General features: G+C 47.6%; 1 protein-coding gene across 8 annotated transcripts in view; it reads right to left on the bottom strand.

Annotated features, from left to right (window-relative positions):
* Nucleotides 1–24152, bottom strand: part of Smco4 (single-pass membrane protein with coiled-coil domains 4) — a 49848-nt gene extending 25696 nt beyond the window's left edge. Inside the window, exons 1-3 of one of the 8 annotated variants that reach the window (XM_035443471.1) lie at nucleotides 23522–23659; nucleotides 12083–12135; nucleotides 3000–3109 (exon numbers count right to left, since the gene is read on the bottom strand). Coding sequence is in view for 2 of the 8 variants with exons in the window: in XM_027410869.2 (XP_027266670.1) it covers nucleotides 11461–11476 (16 nt within the window). In the remaining 6 variants the exon portion in view is untranslated. Of the gene's footprint in view, nucleotides 1–2999; nucleotides 3110–6197; nucleotides 6302–11460; nucleotides 11562–12082; nucleotides 12136–12321; nucleotides 12350–23089; nucleotides 23115–23521; nucleotides 23660–24018 lie in introns of those variants that run through there. The other 7 variants (XM_027410871.2, XM_035443470.1, XM_027410873.2 and 4 more) reach the window with 7 other exon arrangements.
* Between the last annotated feature and the right edge of the window lie 2780 nt (nucleotides 24153–26932).

Genomic DNA, 26932 nt, shown 5'->3' with positions numbered 1-26932 from the left:
AGAGGAAGACTGAGCTTTCTCCCCACACCACTGTCACCCTGCACAGAGTGGCACCCAGCAGCAAGAGGCTAGCTTTTACAAGGACTAATTGATTAGTTCGCAAATATCACATTCAGATTCACAGTTTCTAGACTCTCCCTTACGTTGTTCCTGAAGCCACCATTTTACAATAACAGTTACATCTGTTAAGCATGACTGCACAGTTAAGGACTTATGTCACCTCCTGTCATCCTCAGCCATTCCCACTGTGCAGGTGACACAATGACACTCAGAACAATTCAGTTGAGTAAGAGTCATGCCAGCACTCAAACTGAAGCTATTTAACTCCAAAGCCATGTGCAATTATTCTGAAATCTTAGTACCATTATCCTTGTCACAGAGACACGGAGAACACCCTGTCTGCCTTGGAGACAGCACTCTCTGCTCCCCAGGACATAATTAACTCAGAAAAAGCCTTCTTTAGGCTCAGAAAAGGCCATAATTTATTTATCAAGAGCCAATCATTCGTTTCCTACAGATACACGGGGGTCAGGTCAAGCAACTCTGGGATTACAACTTGAAAGATTAATTGTGCTCACAGCACATTTTGTTTAGAAAATTAATGATATTCAGGACAGGATTCATTAGTGCCAGGCAGTTAATAAAACAATCATGGAAGTTGAAATGTCCCCTCATCTCTTGTTACAGTCCCTATGAAAAAAGCAATCCCAGGGAGTCACCAAAGGTCACAGTGTTCACTGCCTACAACTCTTGAGTGTGTAAGTCACAGAAGAAAAAAAGTTCTGTTTATCTGGGACAAAGGAAAGGATCTAGCTGAGGGAGATGAATCAGTAAAGTCTGTACACTCCTGATAACCTTGCTCCTCATTGAACTCATCTCTACACCAGACCTAACCCAGACACTAGACCATCAAGCACTGACGGTGAGCAGCTAGCATTCCACAAGATGGTGCTAACTGTGCAGCCGGGGTATTGGGAGAAAACAGGATGAGAAAAGAGGCTCAGGGACATATCTACAAATGTATACTAAAACTAGACAGCCCACTCCACTGTGTGAACAGAACATGAAGAAAGCAAAACTATTTCTTTACCCATGAAAGTAGCCTCAGCTCCTCTCCTCCACCAAGGACCAAGTGGACCTTCCTCAGGCCTTACTAAACTGTAGAGTCCACCAGGGCCAGGTGGTAGGAGTAGAGGTGGAGGATGAATATGAGTAAATGTATCCTCTGTGTGTGTGTGTGTGTGTGTGTGTGTGTGTGTGTGTGTGTAACAGAGAAAAAGAAAGGGTGGGAGGGTGTCTATCTTGTTGGGTGTGTAAGAGAAAGGGGAGTGGAGTGTGTGTGTACATATGCATGTATGTATGTATAAAAGCTGAGAGCCCCTTCAGAAGAGAGAAAAAGGTGCTTGCCCTCTTCTTTCCCTTTTGTGGGTTTCCCCCTCCTCTTTTACCTATATAAACAAGCTGTCCTTGGTCTCTGGATCCTCCTGCCTCAGTCTCTCAAATGCCAGGAAAACGGATAACTGCCTCCATGCCTAGTTCCCTGATCCCTTAATTGCCTTGTGTCTGGCTTTTCTGTTTGACTTAATCACTTCTAGAAATCTCAGTACACCAGGTGCTGGGTGTCTTACAGATAGTCCCTCTCACACATGCCACATGACTAATTACGGTGACTTCTAGAAGAAGTCTAGAGAAAGCAGGGCAGTCTTTACCTTGTCACCAAGGTCTAACCTTGGTGGGTATCTAACATCCACCTTGGGTCTCTAGCATTTGCTTCTCTCCAGGTACAGCTGCTCTCTGATCATGACTGATAGAAAGACTGACATCCGTTAAGCACCTGCAGCATGCCCGGTGTTCCCCATCCATTCTCCCTCCTGACAATCCTAATGGGACACTCTGATGTTAGGCCTTCTTTAAACATGCTGAGAGGGCAAAGACTAATTCGTCCATGGCACAGAATGACAAACCAGGATCCCAGCCTTTCCAACCAACTCCACACTTTCTTTTGGACCCTCACTGAAGAGCCGCACCCATGAGCAATCCTTGTGTGAGGTCACTGTAGAATCTCGCCTTCATGGAGACAGGTATAACTGCCTATCTAACTTTTTTCACCTGCAGTGGGGCAAGAACACTGTTCACTGCTACTGGGAGTATAACCCAGGACAGTCATTCCGGGAATAAATATGGAGAGGTCTTAGTTACTCTTCTATTGCTGTGAAGAGACACCATGACCAAGGCAACATACAATGAAGCATTTAAGTGGGGGTTTACACTTTCAGAGGGTTAGTCCATCACCATCAGGATGGGAAGCATGGCAGCAGCCAGGCATGGTGCAGGAGCAGCAGCTGAGAACCTACATCTTGACCTTCAGGAAGAGAGAGAATGAGATTGAGGCTGGCATGGGCTTTGGAAATATCAAAGCCCACCCTCAGTGACACACCTCCTCCAAAAAGGCCAAACTCACCCCAACAAGGCCACACTCCTTCCTCAAGAGTTCCACTAACAGAGGACCAAGTATTCAAACAAATTAGGACATGAGAGCCATTCTCATTCAAACCATGGCAGGATGTTTCTCAAAACATTAAAAATAGAACGATTACACAGCCCAACAATACCACTCCTGGGCATATACTCAAAGAGTTCACCTGGATTTCTAAGCAGCAAAACGTCACCTAAGCCACAGCTTCACCAGGAACCACAAAGCTGGCTCTGGGACATTTCAACCAAGGAAAACTAGCAAGGGACAAGCACAGGCTGCAGACAAGGACAGCTCGTGGTTGGGTTGTATTCATTCTCTGCCCACATTCTTGTTCTTGGTTAAACCACGTTTGCCTTTGGAATGGTATGAACCCAAGACCTATCTGCAGTTTCTAAAGCCTATCTTTGCCGCATCTCTTCAGAGGTCAGGCCTGAAGCAGCAGCAGCAGCTTAGGAAAGACTGGGTCAAAGCGAGGTCATGGGGAAGACAAGCAAGCATGGGAACCCAAGTGGAGCGTACTTACGCCCTCATTCTAGGTCTCTCAGCAGCTCTCACAAGGTTTGTGGTCACCAGTGATCATAGTGACAGCAAGGTGGGAACACAGCGACCGTACCAAAGGAGCATGTGGTGCACCTTCAAATTAAGAACAACACAGCTGGGTAACTTCAAAAGACAAAACTGACATTTCTGATATCAGCAAGAAACTAAGGTGGCAGGGACAGCTGGCCAATCAGGTAAGAGGTAGGGGAGCTGGCAGCATTTAGCACACAGGTGTTCAGTGAGGCAGGATGTGGGATGAAAACAACTCAATTAATTCGTTGTGCATTCCTGTACAGCAGAGCCGGGAGGTAAGCCTGAAACACCAATGGAGGGCCAGAGATGCACTCTGCAAATGTTGGAGCTGACGAAGAAGCACATGTAAAATATAAAAATTACACAAGACTGACTCTGCCAGCCTCTTCCCAACCACCTAGGAGCAAACAAAGAAGAAAGCAGGGGACTGTGGGTCACAAAAGCCACCGCTTTCCAATCAGGGGCTCTTCCGGGGGAAGGGGAGCATCCCCCACACACACACACACAGCCGGTGGATGTGGAACCACAAGGAGAGAGGAGAGACGTAAAAGCCAAGGCAATGGGATCAGCCTTATTTGTAACCTCCCTAGGTGTGAGACTCAGCCAAGCTGAGACTTGACACATACCCAGCAGGCAAACCAAGAGTCAGAACACACTAGCAAAAAGCAGATGCGAGAGGCGCTGCTGGAAAGGGGAAAAACACCGTGAACTCAAACTGAGGTTAAGGAAAAACTAGGGTGATCCGGGCCAACATGCCTGTATCAGAGAGGGGGATCCCCACAATGCTTTGGCCAGCACCATACCACTCTGCCTAAAAGGAAGCAAGACACTAGCAGTGCAAAAGCAAAGTGTCTGAGGCAGCCCTTTGACAGATAGACAGACAACATCCTTTTTTTTATAGCGAAGATACTAAAGAGCGTTATGAACTGATGACATGACCACTCCATGATATGGTCAAGGAGTGATTTTTATGGTAGATATGAGGAAGATCAGTAAGAGACTTCTGAGAGAACCCACATCAGAAAGAAAAAGCAGTAGACTGAACATGGCCAGCAGACTGGGCCTGGCCAGGAGAGACAAAGTAGCAGAGAGACAAAGACAGAGAAAGGACCAAGAGAGTGCACAGCCAAAATATCGGGGTTACAAGCAGAATGAGAAGTTGGGGAAGGGAAGCCCATGAGCTGGAAAGGAGCTGTGAAGAACCAGAATGCCAGCATGGACTCTAAAATATGTAATAGGTAAAATATGTAATATGATGCGGCCGGAGCCTGGAGACCAGCATACATTTGGTATGTTAATAGTCATTTGTCCCTTCTGCCAGTGACAAGGGAAATGACTCCTTTGGTAGAAGGGAACCATCTTCACAAGTTCCCAGGAATGCTGGCTTTCATCTACCCGCCAAATCTGAGGACATGGAGTTTCCATTGGACCTGAAAGGGGCTGGTTAAAACACTGGCACCAGGTGTGACCAGAATTCAGATCCCCAGAGCCCATGAGAATGCCAGATGTGTGTGATGGTCCACAAGCTGGCCAGCAAGACTAGCCATATCAGAGCCTGCCTCAATAAGGTTGAAGATTGATCAGGGATGACTCCCAACATCAAGCTTTAGCTTCCATATTCACGGACCCTCATATGTATACTCACTCACACACACACATGTACCAACACTCATACATACTACACATACACATGCCAGTGGAAAAAGAAAAGACACTAAGGTACTTACCCAAATCATAGAACTGGAGCCAGAGTCTTAGGCTGGCTGAAAGTCTGTAGGCTTAACCATTAAGCTTGACTGTGGGGACACTATGTTGCTTCCCAGCATGGGGAAGAGATTCTATTTCAACAAAAGCACAAGGTAGAAACTGCCTATCACTGGTTAATTCTCAGCATGTACCACTGTTGCTTCCTCGAGCACAGAAAAAGGGAACAGTGCTTATAGAGATAAAGCACAGATCTATTTTAACTTTGGGAGGATAAATTCATGACACTCAAGCCTAAAGTGCAGAACTGAGCAGATTCAGACTTGAAAACAAGTGTTGAATACTAAAACTCAAGCACATATGCGTTCGACAAACCCTGTGTAAGTATACGTGTTGGTCAGCCATGGCCTTGGTTCACTGCAGGGCTGTTAAGACCAGAGAATAACCTCAGAACCTTCTGTGCCAGACCCTAAAGAGTCCACTAAAACCATCTCCTGGCTGGATACAAAGCCCCCAGGTTCCCTTAAACTGCTACATTGTTTTAGAAAACAAAAAGTGCCTGTTGTCCCAAGCAGCTTCATCAGGCCAGCACAGCTCCACTTCCACATCTAGGGAAGTATAAAACCAGGAAATTTGTTCACCACACACCTGCTCTACTGGAACAGCATTTCCAGTCACGGCCACAATCAAACAACTGTTGATTGTTCAGTTCCAGAGTTCTGGAAGGGGCCTCCTACCAGGGAGCATGGCTCCATCTGTACCATGAAACCCAAAGTGAGTCATCAACTTACTTAATACTAAACACAAAACCAAGAGTAGCAGGTAGGGCTTATGGATGCTAGGTTCTGAACCAAGGCTTTTAGCTGACATCTCTGAGGCAGGCATGTTTTCATACCCAGCTTTAAGATGGAGGGGTATTCCAAAGTCACATAAGAATTCATACCCATGTTTCTCAAGATTCACAGCCCAAGCTTCTAACTGTCACATCCTCTTCACTAAAGCAGAGAGAAAACACCACCCTTTGCTCACAAAATAAACGGCAGTAGACAGATGCCCCCACATGGGGCATCATGTTGAAGGACCAGAGTGCAGGGGACCAGGAAGCAAAATGCCTCAGGGAGGGAGGGAAATGCAGGCGATCTAGAGAAGAACAAAATTCTAGGAAGATGAATAGGCCCTCACAAAAACAGGTCTCTCCTGTGGCAAAGTGAATGTGGTGTAATTCCCGCCTCCTCTGTGACATCCATACAGTCATCCCTGGCTGTATCTTCAGGTAGACAAGGGGAGTTCAGATAACACACCTTCCTGCATGGGCTGTGCCCTATTTGAAGTCCAAAGTGAGTGGTACTTTCCTGATCCCTACTCTTCCTGTTTCCTTTATTCATAAAGCTAAGGCAAGACCCCCTTTCTGATCCCTTGTGGAAACACCATTCAGCAAACTGACCTGCACATTTCTCTGGCTGTTCTTCCAGCTGTAAGGGGAAAACATAAGGAGTGTTCCCAGACAGATCCACCAATCAGCTGCGCAGGCACACAGGTAAGAGGGAGCTGATGGACACAGGAGAGAGGTTCAGGGAGTCAGAGGAGGGTCTGTCTTCTACTGAGACACTCATTCCTTCATCCCACTGCAATCCTATCAGTAGAAGACTAAACTTGCAAATCGTCTCATTTTCAATGAATTAAGACTCAAAAGTCACCACCTCCACCACCATCTATCTCACCAAGACCCAACCTCTAATGGAAAGAATCTCCACGTGACTCTCGGCCTGTTAACATGATCAGCACTTGAGGCCTGTCTGCCCTAAAGGACTGTGGGTTCCTTGAATTAAGAGAAACAACATGGCTAATATATATAGCACTGGGGCCCCGAAGACTAAACCTGACTCCCCCGTACTTGTCTACACCCAAATGTATGAACACTAAAGAAGCAAGGAGGGTGACTGGGCAGGGTAAGTTCTCACTAGATAGTAGACAATGTAAGAGCAAATCTACCAGTTAGGTGTTTTGAGAGGAGGCCAAAGGACTTTTAAAGTGAGATCACGGTGATTACGTAGTAAGTGACAGGGTTCAAAGTGCAGGTGACCAATGTGCATGTTTTAAAGACTATTTCTAAATGCTGTTTTGCCTGGCATGTTGGCTCATTATCTGTGAACCTAGCACTCAAGAAAGTGAGGCAGAAGGATCACTACGAGTTCAAGGCCAGCCTGGGCTACAGAGTAAGAACCTGTGTCAAAAAAATAAACTGAGGCCAGCAAGCTGGCTTATCAGTCAGGAGCACTGGATGCTCTTCTGAAGGACCAGGGCTGGAGTCCCAGCATCTAAATGGCAGCTTACAACTATCTGTAACTCCAGGCCCAAGGGATCTGATGCCCTCTCCTGGCTTCTGCACACACAGCACACATGTGATACACAGACATATATGCAGGCAAAACACTCATAAAATAAAAAAAAAATAAATAAAATAAAAAGTAGTCAATTTCAGTCGGGCGTTGGTGGCACAAGCCTTTAATCCCAGCACTCGGGAGGCAGAGGCAGGTGGATCTCTGTGAGTTCAAGGCCAGCCTGGTCTACAAGAGCTAATTCCAGGACAGCCTCCAAAGCCACAGAGAAACCCTCTGTCTCAAAAAACAAAACAAAAAAAAAAAAAAAAAAAAAAGTAGTCAATTTCTCCCTTGTCACTTCATTTAAGTCCTGGCCTGGGCATTTCTAAGGTCATGTGGCTACCATGGTTTCTTTGAACTTAGGTTCAAAGCTGAAATCAAGACCCCAAACCAAAAGGAATGGGTATTCTAGTCTGCACTCTATTGTGGTGATAACACCATGGCCAAAAGCAGCTTTAGGCGGTTTAAGATTTACTTCCCCTTATAGAGTATAGTCTGCCATCCAGGGAACCCAAGGCAGAAACTCAAGGCAGGGGCTTCAAGCAGAAGCTATGGAGGAACAGGCCAGGCCATCTTGCCTGGTGTTACAGGCTAACCAGATGGAGGGAGTTCTTCAGTTGCGGTTCCTTCTTCCCAGATATGTCAAGTTGACAACCAAGATTATCCATGACAAACAGGACAAGCAGCCCCCCAAATAAGGGTTCTCTGCAGATGTCTCCTTGCAAAAGTCTGCAGAATAGATCACTCCTACTCTCCTCTGGGAAAGGAGAGGGTTTGGGTCTCAGCTAGTAGAGTAAAATCGGTGATTTTTCTAAGTTAAGCTGGTAGAAAACTAAAGACAAATGGCAAGCCATGAGTTGGTCTTGTGACTCACATGCACAGTCTCATTTGTATCTCACCATAGCTTCTTATACATACATGTCACTACTGGAAGTTTACAGGCTATGGGCACAGAAAGGGCATGTAGCCAGCCCTACTCACAAGGCCAGGAAATTCTGGGAGGCTATGGTTGCTCCTGATGGAGATGCTTGCTGGTTCCAGCAAACCCCAGGCAGCTTCTGAGGAGGCGTACCCATGGACAATACAAGTCGGTTTTAAACAGACACCTCTTCAGATTTTTTTCTAGGAGAAACCTTTTTAATGACTGTTACTTTGCTTCTGTTTCAAGTCAATAGGAGCTGTTCATGGCTGACTTGCTGTGAGCTGAAATTAAAAAATATTCTAGAACTGGAATCCAGTTGCAGAGAAGGATGAGTGAAGAGCAAAGGGGTTCAGATCAGGCTGGTGAAACCCACAGAAACAGCTGACCTGAACAACGGGGAGCTCTTGGTCCCCAGACTGATAGCTGGGATAGCAGCATGGGACTGATCCAGACCCCAGGAATATGGGTTTCAGTGAGGAAACCTCAGAAATCTACGGGACCTCCTGTAGTAGTTCAGTATTTATCCCTAGCATAGGTGTGGACTTTGGGAGCCCATTCCACATAGAGGAATACTCCCTGAGCCAAGACACACGGGGGGTGGGCCTAGGCCCTATCCCAAAGGATACGATAGACTCTGATGACATGCTATGGAAGGACTCACCATCCAGGGGGAGCAGAAAGGATATGTGATAGGTAGGGTTTTAGTTGGGGGGGGGTGGTAGGGAAGGAGGGGAGGGAGAGGGAACTGGGATTGTCATGTAAAACAATCTTGTTTCTAATTCAAATAAAAAATCTGCAGAAAAAAATATTCTAGAAGAAACCACAGAATAAAGAAAGCATACTATCTAAGTGCTTGGCTACCACAAAATGCATCTGTAAATGGAGACAGACCATGATGGTTCTGAGGAATGTTATCCAAGTCAATCCCTACGCAGACTGCCTCCAGGTTCTAATAAGACAATCAACCTGGAACACAATCAACCTGGAAAAGCAATGTTCCCTTCAGGACTTTGCAACCAGCTTTGAAGACAAAGCCAGAGAGCAAGATTAAGCACACAACCACCTCCAAACATAGACTTGCTCCTCAAACCTTCAGGAAGGCAGAAAAGTGGGAGGGGCAGAGAGGAGGAGGGAGAGGAGGGAGAGGAGGGAGAGGAGAGAGGGAGGGATGGAGGGCAAACTGAACAGTCTGGTCAACAGCTAGTATACACACTGGACTAGTGTGAAGCAATGATGCTACCATCTGAACAGTGCAGGGGTCTTAACCCACACTGCCCTCAGTCAGTGAGGAAACCAGAAGAAAAGCAGCAAAGCAAGAGAAAAGTCACTGAAGGGTGAAAAAACCACGGCCTCATACTCCAGATAGAGTACCTACCTCCTCCTCCCTGTGGGCAGGTCCCCAATACCCAGAGCCATCCTTCCTTCAAAAAAGGCCAGAACAGGCCACAAAGCCTCAACTAAGCACTCATCCCACATAGGATATCAAAACAGTCAATGAAAAAAAAAAAAAAAACAGGCTAGACACTGGCTAGCAGCCCTGAGTGGGTGTCTTTGGTCCCACTGTTTCCACACAAGAGTGAGAGTAAATGACTACTCCACTCTGATCTCCAGCCATTCCTTCAAAGCTCACTTCCCAATGTGGCTGTGAGGGTTTTGTGAGGGGAGCTGAGGAAAAAGCTCAGCACCCAGCAAATCAACAATAAACAGCTACTGACTTAAAACAGAAACAATGTAAATCGCTATAGAAATAAACTTGATTTCTCAGGAGATTCCATGCAGTTAGTGAGGATCAAGGATTTTCAGGAACCCTAGGAGAGTGGGGTAGGAAGACCTCCCCTTCTTCCAAAATGTTCCACATCCTCTCTGCTATTGCTCCCTAGAAGGCCTGGAGAGTCACAGTGTCTCCTACTCCAGCATCTTCACACTCTATAAATATACCCTGAAACACCGGAGTGCTTGTGGCCAGTCTCCTGGGCAAATGAGGCCAGCCAGATTTGCTCTGGAAATTAAACATCCGTGGAACGTAGCCAAACTCTGTTCAAAACACGTATCCATGACCTACTTAGTCTGCCAGTACCAAGCCAGTCTCAAAGCAGAAACCAAGTGGATAGTGAGACAGGGTCGCTGACATCAGCAGAGCTTTGCATAGACCATCCTCTGTGTCACATAAAGCATGTGGCAGAGATGACTCAAGGTGCTGAGACAGTCAGATGCCCAGCTACAAACCGCTGATGCAAACAGTTGCTGAAAAGCAGAGTGACAGAGGCATGCTAACAGCTCATGACCTCTGATTCTCCAGCAAAGCACTTCTGCCTATGCAAACCAAGGGTTATCCTCATTCTGCCAGTGCCTGTTCATGCTACCGAAGCCTTCACCCTCCTGTGACTTCCCACATGAAACCCGGGCTTCTATGAGAGCTACACTGTCTTCCCCTGATGTTCTTCAGTGTTCACACACAGTGGGTCCACCAAGATGAACACACACACACACACACACACACACAGAGAGAGAGAGAGAGAGAGAGAGAGAGAGAGAGAGAGAGAGAGCAACATAGCACAACTCCCAGCCATTCCCTCAAAGGGTAAGAGAACAAAGCAAGGCTGGCTTCAAACAAGACAGATAGTCAGACAGGACTGCAAGGTGATCTAAATGACAATTTGCTTCAGCAGGGGAAGGTGAGTCTTGCAGAGTGGATCTAAGGAACTCATCAGGGAAACTCAGAGCATTTAGCACCAGGTATACAATACTAGGTACACAGAAGAATATTCCCCCTTACCACCTAAGCAAGGGTAGAGGGAGTCCACTAATGGCAGAACAGCAGAGCAGCGCAAAACCAAGCAAGGCCATCACCTTACCCAACCCTTCAGATCTAACTTCCTCCTCCATCTCTGGGTTCAACCCCCTTCCCATCCAACATCCTAATCTCTGGGCTTAGGCCACAACACTGCCTAAACTCTATGTGCCCAAATTCCCACCACAGAAATGACTTGAGAGCAGAAATTGGGTGGAGATATTACTTGGTTCAGAATGCCTGCCAAACAAGCATAAGGCCCTGGGTTCCATTTCCAGTATCGTATCACAGAGCTGGTGACAGTGGCCAGTTCTATGTAGAGGCCAGAAGATTTGAGGTTCAAGGTGGAACCTAAGCCATATAGTGTGTTTGAGGCCAGCAGGGATACAGGAGATCTATCTCAAAATAAAATAAGAGAGGGAGAGAGAGAGGAATGGAGGAAGGAAGGGAGAGAGGGAGGGGAGGGAAGGAGGGAGGAAGGGAGGGAGGGAGGGAGGGAGGGAGGGAGGGTGGGAGGGAATGAGAACAAGCATGAAGACTGAGGCACAGACCTTCAAACTCCAAGTTCAACACTTTTTCTCTGAAACCACCCAGACTCACTGAGCTTACATACCTAAGTGGCAGCCCATTCTTCTGCCCCAGGCCACTCTATCATTCTGCAGACAGAATCCCAGCGGGCAGCCTATATCCTTTCACCTTCTCAGCAACCACAGAAATACCACAAAGCCAGGCTCACAAACACAGCCCTAACCAATACACAACCCCACTGCGTAAAGTCTCTAGAGATACACACAAGTAAACAGCCTCATACAGCCAGTGTGGGGCAAGCTTAGGATAACCTCACAGCCACAAGCCAGAGTACCCAGTAAGTAGCTATCAGTGCTATAACTTATTCAAGTGTGGCCTCTGGAACTTATTCTGTGATCTTCACCAATAACTTTGTTCAAGCCTTAGCTTCCTCAAATATAAAATGGTAAGTTCAGGAAAGGATCTAACAGCAGAGATACAGCCCTAAAAGGTATATGAAAACAGTTTAAAAGATGAGGAGTAGGGGTCCAGAGAGATGACTTAGGGGTAGGGAGCACTTCCTGCTCTTCCTGAGGACTTGAGTTCAGTTCCCAACATTCCCACTGGGAAGCTTCCAACCACCTACAACTCCAGCTCCAGGGAATCTGACAGCTGTGTACATACACATAGATAAAAATAAATAAGAGGCTAGGAGTGGTGGTACCCACCTATAATCCAAGTACTCGGGGCAAGAAGATCACAAGTTCACGATCAGCTTGGACTGTTTACAAAAAAAAAAAAATATTAAAAGAGTAAGTTTCATGCTGTTTATACTTTGTCACAACAATAAAAGTAGGCTATTATTTATATTTTTGTAAATAATTTTAGTAGTAGGGATGTCTTACAATGTCTGGTGCCTACTAAATTCTAATAAGTAGCAATTTATTATTAATACTGATGTTTTTACCATGTACAACATAGAAGAAACCGTATCTGGCCTAGAAGTGTCGGTTGGTAGAATGCTGTCCAACATGCATGAAGCCCTGCCAGTCCAAGCACCACAGGTGTGACGGGGCACACCTGTAATCCCTGCTGGTGCAGGGAGGAGACAGAGGGAAATCAGAAGATCAAGGTCACCTTCAGCTTCACAGCAGATGTGAGATTAGCCTGACATACACAGGACCCTGTCTCAAAATGGAAGTATAGATGCATATTTCCAAGAATAGAAACTATAGAGACAACCAGGGAAATAACTTTTTAGTATTTCTCCTATGCAAATGTATTTCTCAACAAATTTACAGTGTAATATATGTACAGTCTTGTAGTCATGACCCATTTCTTTCCTTACTTGAGTTATGAAAACAACCCCCCAAAATAAAGGGCCTTTGTTCAAGTCAAGTACAGAAAGTTGTGTGAAACTTGAGAGAACACAGATTCACTGAGCAACTGGAGCCACCTTCCTCCAGAAGCTGTGTGCAGGCTCAGTCAAATGCTGCCCTCCTGCTTCTCCCTTCCAAGTACCACTGCCTAGGAAGCAAGAGCCCTGGAGGCTGGACAGCAGGAGGGCTGCCATGGAGTAGGTGTTGGCCATGACTTCCCGGGAGTCTGAATATGTCAATCTCCCAATAAATAGAATAGCCCTACCCATGGGTTCCCACTTAAGGAGATGAGGCCAAGGGAGTACCCAAGTGGGAAAGAGGGGCACAGGGAAGAGATAGGATCACTCTAGTGATTTCATCCGTCCTACAGGTTAAAGGCGAGGTGAGTACAAAAGCAGTAAGCTCGGCAGAGGCTTTCTAGTAGAGCTGCCTGAAAATTGTTCAGGGAGCTCCAGGATGGGACTTCCGTGCCCTTGCCCATGATGGGGTGGGGCTTCCAGTAATGCAGCTGCTTTTGAGTCATCCGTGCTCTGGCAAATAGCTCCAATAATGTCTCCAACTGAGGCCCAGAGTAGCAAGTGACTTTCCCAAAGCAGCAGGAATGAGAACAGAATTGAGTATTACAGTCACAATATGGGGACACTAAGCTCAGACCTCATAGCATGCCATAAGCCTGGAGCCCCCAAAACATGTCAAAGTCCACACTCAATACTATCAAAAGTTACTTACTAAGTGCTCAGGACACAGTGACAGAGACAAAAGCCATCCCCAGGCTCAGGACCAAGCTGTTTCATAGGTACACCTGGACTGTCATCTGGCTATGAAACAAGGGTTCTCACTATATATATATATATATATATATATAATATATATATATATATACACAAAAACAACACTGGCTCTGCAACATCTATAGGACACCACCGAGACCAGCTTCCTGAGTGGCTCCAGCAGAAAGATGGCATTTTAAAAAGCACTTCTTCTATGGGAGTTGTTTTGATGTGCTAGAAGAAACACCAGAAAAATAACCCTGGGGAAGGAATTACAATCTCACAAAATGCATGGGTGGTCTACAACTTTCACTCTGTAGAGTGCTTTGTTCAGGAGGGAGCTGGGGAAAAAGCGTGTATCTCCCCAAAGGCAGCTCCCCCTGACACAGGCAATTCTATTCCCATCTCCACTTATACATAATTGTCATCTAAAACTGTGCTCTCCACAGGGGCCTTGGCAGCAGCAACATCCAGTTAACCTCTAAACATGCATGACCTCTGGGTAAAGGAAGCAAGCACACCCCATGGCCCACATCTCAGGAGTCTCCTCACACAGTACCAGGCTGTTTCCTTCTGAGGCTCCAAGAGGAAATTCCTTGTCAGTTAGACAAGGCAGCTTCTGATTCAGCTCTGAGCTATTTCCTCAACAGTCATGCAAACTGATCCCACAGGCCTCACGCAGGCCAAGCAGGTGAAGGCAAGCTTCCATCAGAGCCTCTTCATTTTAATGACTGAAACTTGGTGTCTTTATGAAGACCTTGTGAGTTACAAAGTGAGAAGGGCCTGGGCTCAGAGGTACCAAGAACACAGGGCAGATCAGCTCTTTCCACAGGTCTCTGCAGACATTTTCAAGGCTAACCATGACCCACTAACAGAGGGAGCAAACTGGACTGCTCACTGCATACTGTCTTTACAATTTGCAAGGATCTGGGTGCTGAACAGAACTTGCACACTGACCTCAGATTTCCAACATCTGCCTGAAGCAATGACCACCTGACTATAAGCACAGTGTCCACCACTCTAGGACAGAGGATACACACCACAGGATCAGAGAGTCGAAGGCCATGCGACTCGCAGCAAGTGGCTTTGCACGCTCTTTCCATGTGCACATGCCACCCAAGCCTCATGCTCACAAATGTGGCATATGTGAGGGGAGGTGGGGAGGTGAAGAGTCAGGAGAGAGCAGAGGATCTGTGATGTGATGAATAGAAAACTAACTTCTTCCTTTTAAAACCCACAGACAAAATACCTGGGTGCAATCACACACACACACACACACACACACACACACACACACTCGGGGTCTCAGGAAGAGCCCTAATACAATGAAAAGAACTGCTTGTTCTGTGCCTCTGGAGAACCTAGCACAGAAAGGTAAGGAAAGCCCCAGATGATGCGGATGACTGCAGAGCCAAGAGCACTAAGGAGTTCACTGGAGCTAGGATGGGAACAAGGAGTCTGAGAACTACTGGGATAGAATAAACTTCCGTTGCTTGAGACACTGCCTCAGGTGCTTTGTCACAGCAACCATAGGAAATCAGCACACGTGCAAGGTCCTATAGTCAGCAAGTCCCCAACAGGACCAGGACCTTGGCTTCTTTCCTTCACTATAAGATCTTTGACAGCAAGCACAGTGGAGACAGTCACAGCAACAGGAGGAGTGCTACCTACCTTCAGCCTAGACACACCCATGCAGACAGACTAATGTTCTAACACCACTCAGATAAGACAGCCAGGTCAAGAACTGGATTGGGAACTCATTCGATTCACAACACTAACTTCCCACAGGTGCTGACCTCCTACCTCCAGGAGAGCAGCCACAGTAATGACTGCCAAGGGCCACAGGGCAGGATCCAGCTTGGCTCTTCTCCTCATCAGACTGTGACCTTGAATAGGCACCTTGCCCCTGGGGTCTCAGTGTCTTTATCTGTCAAATGCAGTGTAATAAAAGCCCAGTAAAACTGCTCTCTACAGGCTAACCGTGGCTCATTATAATTTGTGCTGGTTCTAAGAAGCCGTGCAAGACCTCCAGCCCCAAGGTGAGGCCTTGATTCTGCTGACTTCTATTCAAGGCAGATCTTTGGCACCTGCTGTACACTGCTCTCAAGTCTCTCTTGTGCCTCGGGCCACTATTATTCCATTTGTACCATTAACTGTCACACACAGTGTCCAGACAAATGTCACAGCTTCTGTGACTGAAATTCTGACCACTCCCCAGAACCTCCTGCATCTGTGCAGGGTGCTCTAGGACCCCACAGGTCCCGGACCACGTGCTCATTTAGCAAGCACAGCTTGCAGCAGCAGTGCTGTGTTCTTCCTAGGTGGATACTAATACCCTGGGTGTGTCTGCAGGCCTTCTCCATATTCACCCTGCAGGCCTCAAATAAATTAGGGGCTGAGAGCCAACTTGTCAGCGTGTGTGTGTGTGTGTGTGTGTGTGTGTGTGTGTGTGTGTGTGTGTATGTGTGTGTGTGTGAGTGTCACACACACAGTGGTGCCACTGGTGACTGGGGAGAAAAAATTGCAAGCACATCAGCCTGGATAGTGCTGTTAGGAGCACAGAAGTGAACTTGGTGGTCAGGTAGACATGAGTGGGAGTCCCAATACTACAGACAATCACCTCCTTTTGCTCTCTGTACTTCAGTGACCTCAGGCATAAGCTGACCCTGAGCATGACAGCCTCTGGACAGTAGATGACACACAGCCAATACTGTCCACATCTGGAAATAGGTAACATCCAGCAGTGTGCAGAAGATGGGAAGAGCATCTACTCCCTCCCTAAAGCCTCACACCTGGACTTCCTCTCAGTCCTGCCAGCTGTATGACTTGAAATAGACATGTCACCTTTCAAGGCCTCAGAAGAGCTCATTCTAGGTCCTCCAGCACTCAGTCTCCCTAAATAAAACTGAAAAGGCCTTTGCACATGGGGCACTGATGTACACATAGGAGTTGTTCACTGGGAAAGCATGGGAGGAGATGAGATGCCCGAGTTCCTCTCCTGCCAGGGCTCTCTGACACTCCTCCACCTGTGCCCCTCTCTATTTCCATCTGTCTCTAGACAGCTACTCATCTCCAGACCCAGCCCCTTTCAGTGTTAGAAGGCTATATACTTTTTATATTTAGCCAATCAAAACCAATCATTCACTTAAAAGCATTTCCTGGGCATTCCTGGAGATGGCCCAGAAGGTGAAAGTTCTTGCCACACTAGCCTGACAACCTGAGTTTGATCCCTGCAATCAATATAAAGATGGAAACTCTTACCTCCATATATGCATGCTCGAGTGCGTGCACGCGCGCGCGCGCGCGCGCGCGCGCGCACACACACACACACACACACACACACACAATCAGTTAAAATTTAAAACCATTTACTAAGGAGAGGAGTCTGTAAACAGAAGAAATTACTTCAATCACTGATGTCAAAATTCTGTAAGAGCACTCTGAAGCCTCACAATCATCCTGGGAGTGAAGTCCTAGATGTGCCTGGATCCCCAGGGAGGAAACTGAGGCTGGAAAGAGAACTAATTCTGCTCTAGTGCCAGGACACAATGGGCTTGGCCCTCCCCTTGATGGGGACTGAGCGGGAACTGAGTTCCCAAAGAGCTGGGCTCCCAATCCCTTCGTCACCCCTCTGCCCCACCATCCCCACTCCTGGACTCCCTCAGAAGCAAAGAATGAAATGGTCCAGTAAGCCAAAGCTTCCCAAAGTCCATGTTCCAGGCTGTGGGAACAGCCCAGAAGAGTCAGTCTGCAGGTACCATCTGTCTACCAGTCTATTGGCTGTAAGACTCCAGTGTCTCTTAAAGACCCTGGTACCTGGCAAACTGTCACAGTATCCCACAGCAAGCCAGGAGCAGTGGTGATGGCCACACAGCTGGAAGGAAAGCCTTCCCCACATGCTCTCCAATGGGCTTTGTGATAGCCACACCATCTGATTTGCAGGTGCATGGTCTCTACATGTTATTCACCAAGTCGGAGGCCTCCTCAGCAGACCAGTCTCAGTTACTACTTAAACATACCCAGTTCCTCAGGGAAACACTTCAAAACCTACTCAGGGACCCTACCCCAAATCCCAAGGATCCTGTTGCCATACCTGGCCTCTGGCAGAAGTGGAAAGAATGTGAAACCAGGTCTGGCTCCCAGGTGCTACACCAGCACCCCTGGTGACAAAGCGTTTATGCCACCCTATGCAGAGCCAAGCAAGGTCTTTGTGGGCCTTACTCAGTGATTGCTATAGTCCTGCCCACTCAGAAAGTAAGATCTCGCCACTAAGATCTGGAGGCTGAGCAACGAGCGCCACACACAACTTTACTGGTAGTTGACATAATGCTTACAAAACACACTCTATTTCTTCCACTCAGTATCATGTCAGCCAGCAAGGAAGTGGGCAAACTTCTAAACTGTAGTGGAAATCAGGCTATCTAAGAGCACCATGTGGGGTCTGCTGTGATGTGCTGAATGACTCTAAATATCCGACAAATCAACTCCAGTTCTAGAGAAACACAGGCATACTAATGTATATACAGTGGGTAAAAGCTAGCTCATCTGTCCATCAACATGAAACCTGTTTATAAACTGATACACCTACAACATTATAGACAAAACAGAGAGAAGATACATGCATGTAAACAACTTCACAATACATAACAAGAACAACAAAAGTAGTGGAATGGTACATACAATAAGATCTAGGCTTGCAAAATAAAAAACAGCCTATGTGCATGTGTCTAAATAAGCTGACAAATGGCTTCAAGATACTCATCCAACTGCTAAAACTAGTTACTGCTAAGGGCTTGGCAAGAAGGAGGTATCTGGAAGAAGGTTGTTGGGTGTTGACACAGCTGCTCTTTCTTGAACACTCTGCATAGGAGGGTGGGGGCGGGGGAGCAGGTACTCACATACCACCTGTATGATCAAAGAAGAAAACAACTGGCCTGACCGTAAACACCACCGAAACAGATTCTCCTGCTAGCAAAACTACACCACACATCAATATATGTTTTCATGCTATACTCCAGGGGAAATGAGAAGATTCAAGCCTAATTTCTGAGCCTCTGACAACAGGCCAAATTGGGATTGACATGAAGCAAGGAGAGCTATGAGTTACTGAGAATGCACAGGTCTTTCCTACCCTCAACTTGCCATCCCCAAATGCACCAGTTCTGGGCTCTTCCTCACACATATGCACACAATGTCAAAGGAGAACTCCCCTTCCTGAAGCAGAGAGGAGGTCCTCCACCATCACCCATTGAGCACCTCCCAGGCAAGCCAACCAAAGGGTCTGGCCAAACTCCACCTTCCCAATGGAGCACCATGTGCCAGTGCCTATGTTATTGGGAGAGCCAAGACTGGCAGAGAAGCCTGCTCAGTTGAGTTCCTCCACACCGGCAAGCAGCCCAGGAATCTTTCCCTCACTCCTGAAACCCAAACTGCATGAGTATACAAATCAGACAAGTCTGCCAACAGAGCAGCGTTAGCACAGAAAGAGATAAATCAGCGGTATCCTGGCTAAATGTATATTTATTCTTTCTGCTTGCCAGAGCCACAGCACTGCTGTAGATTTAAACATTTGATAAATATCTCTTCTGATTCTTAGTAATAATTAAAACAAACAGACCACAACACACACACACACACACACACCCCTCAAAAAAGAAAGCCAGCAAAGACTGGACATAACACTCGAGGTAGGCAAGACAGCTACTACCTTCAGTAGGATAACTCTTCTACAGCATGGGCCCTATCACCCAGACAAGGATGCTACTGCAGTCGACAGTTGGGGGGAACCAAAAAGAGGCACCTTAGAACAATGATGCAAGGGTCACCCCTTCAAAAGAAAAAGTAAGCGGCAAGCAGTAAGTGCTGAAGTGGATCTACTCACAGCGTCTCCCAGCAGAGATTGTGACACGTGCTGTGAAGCTGTGCAGAGTTCCAACAGGTAAGTCAGCTACTTCTTCATAAAGAACACAGCCCAGACAGAGCCAGAACTTGGGTAACCGATCCCCAGCCTGACCGGAACCAGGACAAACAGAGATGCAATCCAGACAACAGAGGGCCATAAGCAAGTTAACTACCATCTTCAGCACAGATGAAGGGAGATGATCCAAGATGTGTGAACAGTGTGTTCCATTTGAGAATTCCATTCACCTAAATCCCAAGGCTCATAAACTGTTCCACCTGAGTTTGCCAGACTCTGCTGCACAGGCTACAGCATTGGGGCAGCAGTTCTCAACCTGTGGGTCTTGACCCTTTCGGGAGTCACACAGCAGCTATCCTACATATCAGATATTTACATTACAATTCATAACAGTAGCAAAATTACAGTTATGAAGTAGCAATGAAAGAATTTTATGGCTAAGGGTCATCACAACATGAACTGTATTAAGGGGTGACAGTATTAGGAAGGTTGAGAACCACTTGCTGCTCTAGGGAAAAATAACCTCCATTCTTTGGAGTTGGCCACTGACCACAGTAAATGTATCATCACCACTTTTCCCAACAATTACACACAGGCAAGCACAAAGAACTGAGGACTAACTAACCCTAGCATGTCTGCTTGGTGACCACCAATTTCGGGGATGCAAACCACTTGAAACTAGACTGCCTCTAGCACTTTCATTTAAATGCTCAAACAGTATCTTCCTAAGTGGGGTCTAAGGAGATCAACTTCAATCCTGAAAAGCTTCTGGAAAAAATAAGGTCAGAGGGTAGCCACCGAGAAGGCCTTTCTGGTCACTCTGAGACACCAACAGAAACTATGCCTGCTACTCTACTGCAGATTTCCTCTCAGCATCACCAGGCTCAGAAATGAAAGGTGTGAGAAGGATGAGCAGCAGGAAGGAATGGTTCCTCTGAATCCCATCATCCAGAGACCAAGATCTCCCCATTCACTGTGCACCTTTCCCCCATCACAGGGCCACGGCACCATGTTTTTCAGGTGGGCTGTGTTTTGAGCCCACTATATTAATGGACTCTTTTCTCTGCTAATTTCCATTTGCTGTGCTTAACACTGCATGTAAAGACTTGCCCCTTTCTAATGATGAATCTCCCAATCTACAAAGACATCGACCCTATCCTGTCCTCAGCAGAGTGAGCACAGCCCCACCTTCCCAGAATTGATGTAAGCACAGGCCATGGTCCAAGGCTGACTATTTGGTGGACACGTGTCTCAGAACCATCACCATATCTGTGACAGCATGACCAGACTTTCATATCTGCAACATACATGTGTCTGTAAGTCATCAGTACACATGCTTTGTGGATTATGAGATGGGCCTCTCGGTATGTTGTCCAGATCACGTCATGACATCTTAGCTCTCCAAGAGTGACCAACTCCATGGCTGTCCGCAGCCTAGTATCGTATACCATCCTCTTTATTTCCTCACCACTCCTGCACAATCAGTGAGCAAGAATTAACCCACAAGAACAGAGAGAGGGCAGAGGCAAACTCTAAGATGTAAAAACTGGGCTATTAAATGTACAAGAAACCAAAATGAACTCATTACTAAAACAACGTAAGAATGGGGAAAGAACAGGTTAAAATATAAATTCCTGGGATGCTTTGGATCTCATTTGTTTCAAAAATTTAGAAGGGTGACATTTCAAAGACTCACAATAGAGACATTTCGATGGTTTAAAAACTATTTTTTAATAAATATCTTCAGGGAATTAGGAGGTACTTTTATAGACTGACTATATCCTAATAAAAATCCTGGCATCCATCACAACAAACACCCTCTTGGAATTTAATTTCCTTTTCGGCACACAACTAACTACAGAAATTCACTGATGCTGCCACTAAGGCCAGTCACAATCTGCCTGGAGTGCAAAACATCAAGGCCCCAGCAGAGGGGCTGGAGGACTGGGTGGAAAGTGCTTCCACACCTACTGTCAGCCAGATTCAGGTCCTCCATGGCCTCTTGCCCATGCCTTCTCATATATTCAACCACTTTCAGGGCCCCCAGAAGCTCCCAAATTCAGTTATCTTTTCCTTGACCAAAAAAAGAACACAAATCCAGAAACTAAGCAAACCACCTCCATCTCCCAACACAGGACCAACCCTTTCTGGCTTCTGATTTTGTTCAGTTCCTTCTTGAACCCATGCATAGCCCAAGGCCCTGGGATGTGCTCTGTGTGTGCTGGGACTGGTGTGGGAGGCAGGAGCTGGAGGAATTATTCATAAGGACAAAAATGTACTTTAAAAAGCCTTTCTCCCCTGAGGACAATTCCTACTGGAAGACTTAATCAATCCCATTATCTGGAGTGCCTGAGCGAGGAGAGAGGAGGGGCCAGCCTTCCCTACAGGTGAGGGAAGGCAGCATGGCTCCTTTCACACCAGCAGATCTCAGGCCAGAGGTGAGGCCAAGGGCTCAGTCAGGACTTATACTATACTCCCAAGATCCACTTCACAGGCGGCTCCCAGTGTCCTCCAGTGCTCATGGTCCAACATCCTGAGTAAGACAGCATGTTGATTTTCAGGTGTGTGATATCACTTAGAGATGGCAACCTTTTATACCTATAATTGCTTTCCCATCACTACCAAAGGCTTTGCTTTCTCACCCGTGAACCAAGCCTAAAAAGCATCAGGGGCCAAATGGTAACTATGCTGAAAACATGATTTTTGTTAATTTAGCGTCTCTGTTAAAGTCATATTCACACATGCACACACTGCTCATATCTTAAGGGCTGGGTGGAATTAGTCAAGCCCTTATGTGTTTAAGATACCATTTTACACTATCTTAATAGTTACTGCCACTCCCAAGAAACTAGCCAAACATGTGGATTTGGAAGCTGGGAGTGCAAGTGGACAGGAGAACATTAATAAGCTGGTTAGTCCTGGTTACCGGGATTCTGTGACTGCCCTCAGCACCCAAAAATTGTTTTCCCCAAGTTCAGGAGAGGGGTTGCCCTAGGTTTGACTGGGAAATGAAATGGTGTAGACACAGCATACACTGCTACTGGAAGCTATTTTTAACAGCTGCACCCAGGCATACCGCATGCCTATTTATTTACTACTTTCACTTGAAAGAAATCAGCTTAGTTCAGAAACACCACATGCAATAGGACATCAGCCCCACCACTTCTAAGCTGGAATAGAAGATACAGCAGGGTTGCAGTTGCTCAAGGCTCAGTCAAACAGGATAATGAGATCCGGACATGTCCTTGAGGGAGGGCTCCATCAAGCCAACTGAGCGACCACCCCAGACTTGAAGCTAAGAAAAGAAACCATTCATGCCCATGGGTAATATGTTCAGCATGTTATCAGCTTTAGGAGCAGTTTTACAGCAAAAACAAATGGGCAGCCCAGAGCAGCCACTGCCTGCATGAGCACAGCACTCACAATGTACAACTACTATCAATAATTACTTTTTTGCTTTGTGTGGTCAATCTTTTTAGCTTCTGCTTCCCTTTAACAGTATCCTAATTTCTTCCTGAGAGCAAGTAGAAACAAACATATGTGCACACAGGAACCTGCAAGTCAGACAAGGCTTCAGTGTCCCTCAGAAACCTATTTCTGCCTCTTAGAAATTATCTGGCTTTTTACTCCTATTGCACAGGTAACAACATTGAGGTCCAGAGGGCTCACCCAAGGTCATGTCCTACTGACACACTGAGATTCTCCCAAGGACTCAAGAGGCCCCTGGCCTGGGCCCACAGCTGTGTGCTGCTGCACTGGACTGGGCATAGAGGTGTCTTGAATACTAAGTTTATTTGGGGGTGGGGGTGGGGGTCATCTGGTTCATCAAAGGGCACCACAAAGGTTGTTCTAATAACTCATGGGCATCCGCTGAAACCTTATTTGGGAAGTATCCAACGACCGAAAAGCAGAAGCCATGTCCACACACTATGCCTGGATGTGCTGTGTGGCTTTTTGGGCAGCTGCTGGCCCAGCCCCGGGAATCTCTTAAACGCTAGGGGGCCCAGACTTTCGCAGCATTGAGCAGGGAATGAGAGGGTGGGTGGGTGTGCGTGCTTCATGCGGTCCCATCCCAGTCTCCTCAGAACACCCTACACATACCGTTCACTCCGCGGCCCGCTCAACTTCCCCAAGACAAACGCACCGCAGTGTGAGGTGAATGAGGCACCGGGAGGGGCGGTTCTGGAGCCCGCGACGCAGGAAACCACGCTCAGTTCCTGCCCCACGGGGGCCCCGGACGCCACGAGGGGCCCCCAACTCTGGGCCGGGCCCCCTGGGCCGCAGCGGGGATAGAGGCCAGTTCGTCCCCGCCGCCTTCCTGGGTTCCCCGGCCGCCCGCCGCCACCTGCAAACACGCGCCCCTCTGCGGGCCGCGCGTGTGTCCGCGGGGGGCCTCGGCCGCCCGTGCCGCACTTCCCGCCCGGTCCCCGAGGCCAGCGAGCCGCCCCAACTTTTTCCCGGCCCGGCCTGGAAGGCGCGGCGGGGAGCGCAGAGCCGTCCCGCCCGCCAGCGCGCGCCACCCGCGGCGCCCCGGCCTCCCGCACCGCGCACCGAAGCCCCGCTCGGAGCCGCGCGGTCCCCGCAGCCCCCGCGCCCACCTGCCGCCGCCGCGCACGGCCGGGTACGTGGCAGGGGCCGCCGCTCGCCCGCCTCGCCTCTGCTCGCGCCTCGCGGGCGGCTCCAGGGCGCGGGACCGCGGCGCCAGGCGCCCTCTGCCGCCGGGAAGCCGAATCCTGCGCCCTAACCCTAACGCGGGCCGGGCCACGCGGCACCCTGCACCCCGCGGGCGCCCCGCAGGCCTGAATGCCTGGCCCGCCGCCAGATGCAGACGCACGCGTGGCTGGCTGGCAGGCCCAGCGGAGGCGGCCAAGCCTGACGCACCCTGAGTCTAGGAACCAGTGAAGGGGAGGCGGGGGTCTGTCTTGCAAAAGCGAAGTGCTTTATTGCATGGTCAACTGCCAACAGGCCAGGTACACCCAGACGCACCTCCGCCATTGTTGAGGAAGAAGGGAAGGTTTAGGGGGTTGGGAGTATGTTCTACATGGAGAGTTGAGCTTGTCCTGCCAAGCGGTCTGTGAACAGAGGCGCTGGATTCCTCGCGTGGCCACCCTTGCGGAACTGTGTTCAGGTGGTCCTTGGGTACATTCAAGAAGCTGCACAGTTTTATATCTGGTGCAGGTCAGTGCCTGATGGCGGAAGTTTGTCCTGTGTTTGTGCCTGGGGTTTATGAGGAAGCAAAATAAAAACACAGATCTTCCCCTGCCATCCAAGTAGATTTTCACAAGGGGATGCTCCGATGAGCGTTTGTTTCTTGTAAATTATACATGTGCCCACATGTTCAGCTTATAAACAAAATGGGATTTCTTGCTCCTTATCTCATCAGTATTAAAGCCCCACAAGGCCCTAAGCTAAATGTTACTAAGGACGTGTGGACAAACACACAGTGGTTTAAATCAACCACTTAAAAGTTGAACCATCTCAGGAAAGCTAATCTCCTTTTCCCAAAAAAGAACTTATCTATATCATGAAACCTACTTTCTAGTGTTGTGGTTTGAAGATCCACAGAGATCATGCCTCCCGCTTAGTATAGCCGTGGTGCTTATTTGTTCTATTACTGGTCTATCAAAGGATGGACACACATAGGAATAAGAAAGCTACTTTGGGGTCTAAGGTGATTCAGTGAAGTACCAGCCACCCAAGCATTAGGGTCAAGTTCTGGTCCTTGCACCCCATAAATGCTGGGGATAATGTTCTCTCCTCTCTTTCTGTCTCTCTGTGTGTGTGTGTTCTCTCCTCTCTCTCTCTCTCTCTCTCTCTCTCTCTCTCTCTCTCTCTCTCCCTCCCTCCTCCCTCCCCCCTCCCTCCCTCCTCTCTCTCTCTCTCTCTCTCTCTCTCTCTTTCTCTCTCTCCCCCTAAAAGGCTGAGCTCTTAGGTTCCATGAGAGACCCTTTCACAAAAAGCAAGTCTCAACCATAGAGGAAAGACCACTGGTGTTGACCTTTGACCTCCACATGTACTTGCAGACACACAGGGACACAGGCAGAAAATAAAGGCCATTTTATGGTTAATTTTTATTTACATGTATGTATGTGTTCTCCGAGGAGGCCAGAAGAGGGCACCAGATCATCCCCTGGAGTTTCAGTTACAGGAGGTTCTGAGCCATTTTGAAGGTGCTGGAACTAAAACTTGAGTCCCCTGGAGAACAGCAAGTGCTCTTAACTTTTGTGCTATCTCTTTAGCCCCTAAAAAGACTATATTTTTTTCTTTTGAGAACATCTTTGCATTGTTTTGTTATTGTTGTTTGTTTTGTTTTGTTGGTTTATTTGTTTGTTTGTTTGTTTTTTCTTTTTTTTCCAAAACAGGGTTTCTCTGTGCAGCCTTAGCTGTCCTGGGACTCTCACTGTAGACCAGGCGGGTCACTATCTCTGCCTCCTTGGTGCTGGAATTAAAGGTGTGTCACCACCACTTTAAGGACTTCCTTAAAGCCCAGGGCGGTGGCTCTGTCACCTGACTAGCAAAGACAACCCTGGGAGCAAGGCCACTCTTATGTGGTAACACATTTATTAGTTTATTAAGAGCTGTGGCTCTTGCACAAGATTTCTCCAGAGCTTCCATGACCAGTCCTTTAAGAAGGAATGACAGAAAAACCCTGTCTTGAAAAACAAAAACAAAAAAGAAGGAATGACCAGTCTATAAGTCAATCTCTAGAGCACACAGGTGTTTCATAAAAAACGTTATCAGTGTAGTTACCAAGCATTGTAAGCATTACAGCAGGTAGGATAGGAAGGGATTCTGGCACTCAGGAGCCACAGAATACTGGGTGTTACAGCTGAGACGGGAAACAGTAAGCATAGCAGCTTACAGCCCTGCTCCAGGGAAAGGCTTCCCCAGTGTAACAGCTCTGCTCCAGCAGGGGAGGGCTTCCCTGTAGAAGTTGTTACAGTTCAGCGCAGGTCCTGTGAGGTGTGGAGTGAAACATAAAAGCGCCACTTTGCTAGGGGAAGGTTTACCCCCAAAAGTGTTACAGCCCTGCTCTGCTCCTCCCAGGCTCCCTCCCTGCTCCAGAGAGATCTATTGGGAGAAAAGAGTCCAGGAGAGTGGCTGACTCTGCCAGGGTGGAAAGAGCGCCAAACAGGCACAGAGCTTTTATAGGGCTTCTTAGGGGCAGAGTTTTCTGGGGAGAAGATTTCCAGGGTGGGGATTGGTCAGATTTCAGTCCCTGAGTCCCTTGTGTCAAGGACTGGTTGGTTTTCTGCTCAGATTCAGGGTAAGATTTGGCTCTGGTTTCAGGGCCAAAGTGTGTTTCTTTCACTGGGTCTTTTTAACCTGTTGGCTCTAATTTCAGGGTCAGGGTGCATTTCTTTGGCTCTGGTTGTAGGGCCAAAGTGTGTTTCTTTTGGCTCTGCTCAGGTGTGTTTCTTTGGATGGCCCTTTTTCCCTACAAGCATATTGGATGCATCTATTTAGTGTTGTGGGTCAGAGAAACAATCGTATGAGGTAAAAAATTCTTGT

This window comes from Cricetulus griseus, chromosome 4 (assembly GCF_003668045.3).
Source record: "Cricetulus griseus strain 17A/GY chromosome 4, alternate assembly CriGri-PICRH-1.0, whole genome shotgun sequence".
Lineage (NCBI taxonomy): Eukaryota > Metazoa > Chordata > Mammalia > Rodentia > Cricetidae > Cricetulus > Cricetulus griseus.
The sequence above is the reverse complement of the archived record's forward strand: the minus strand, read 5'-3'. Positions and strand labels throughout refer to the sequence as shown.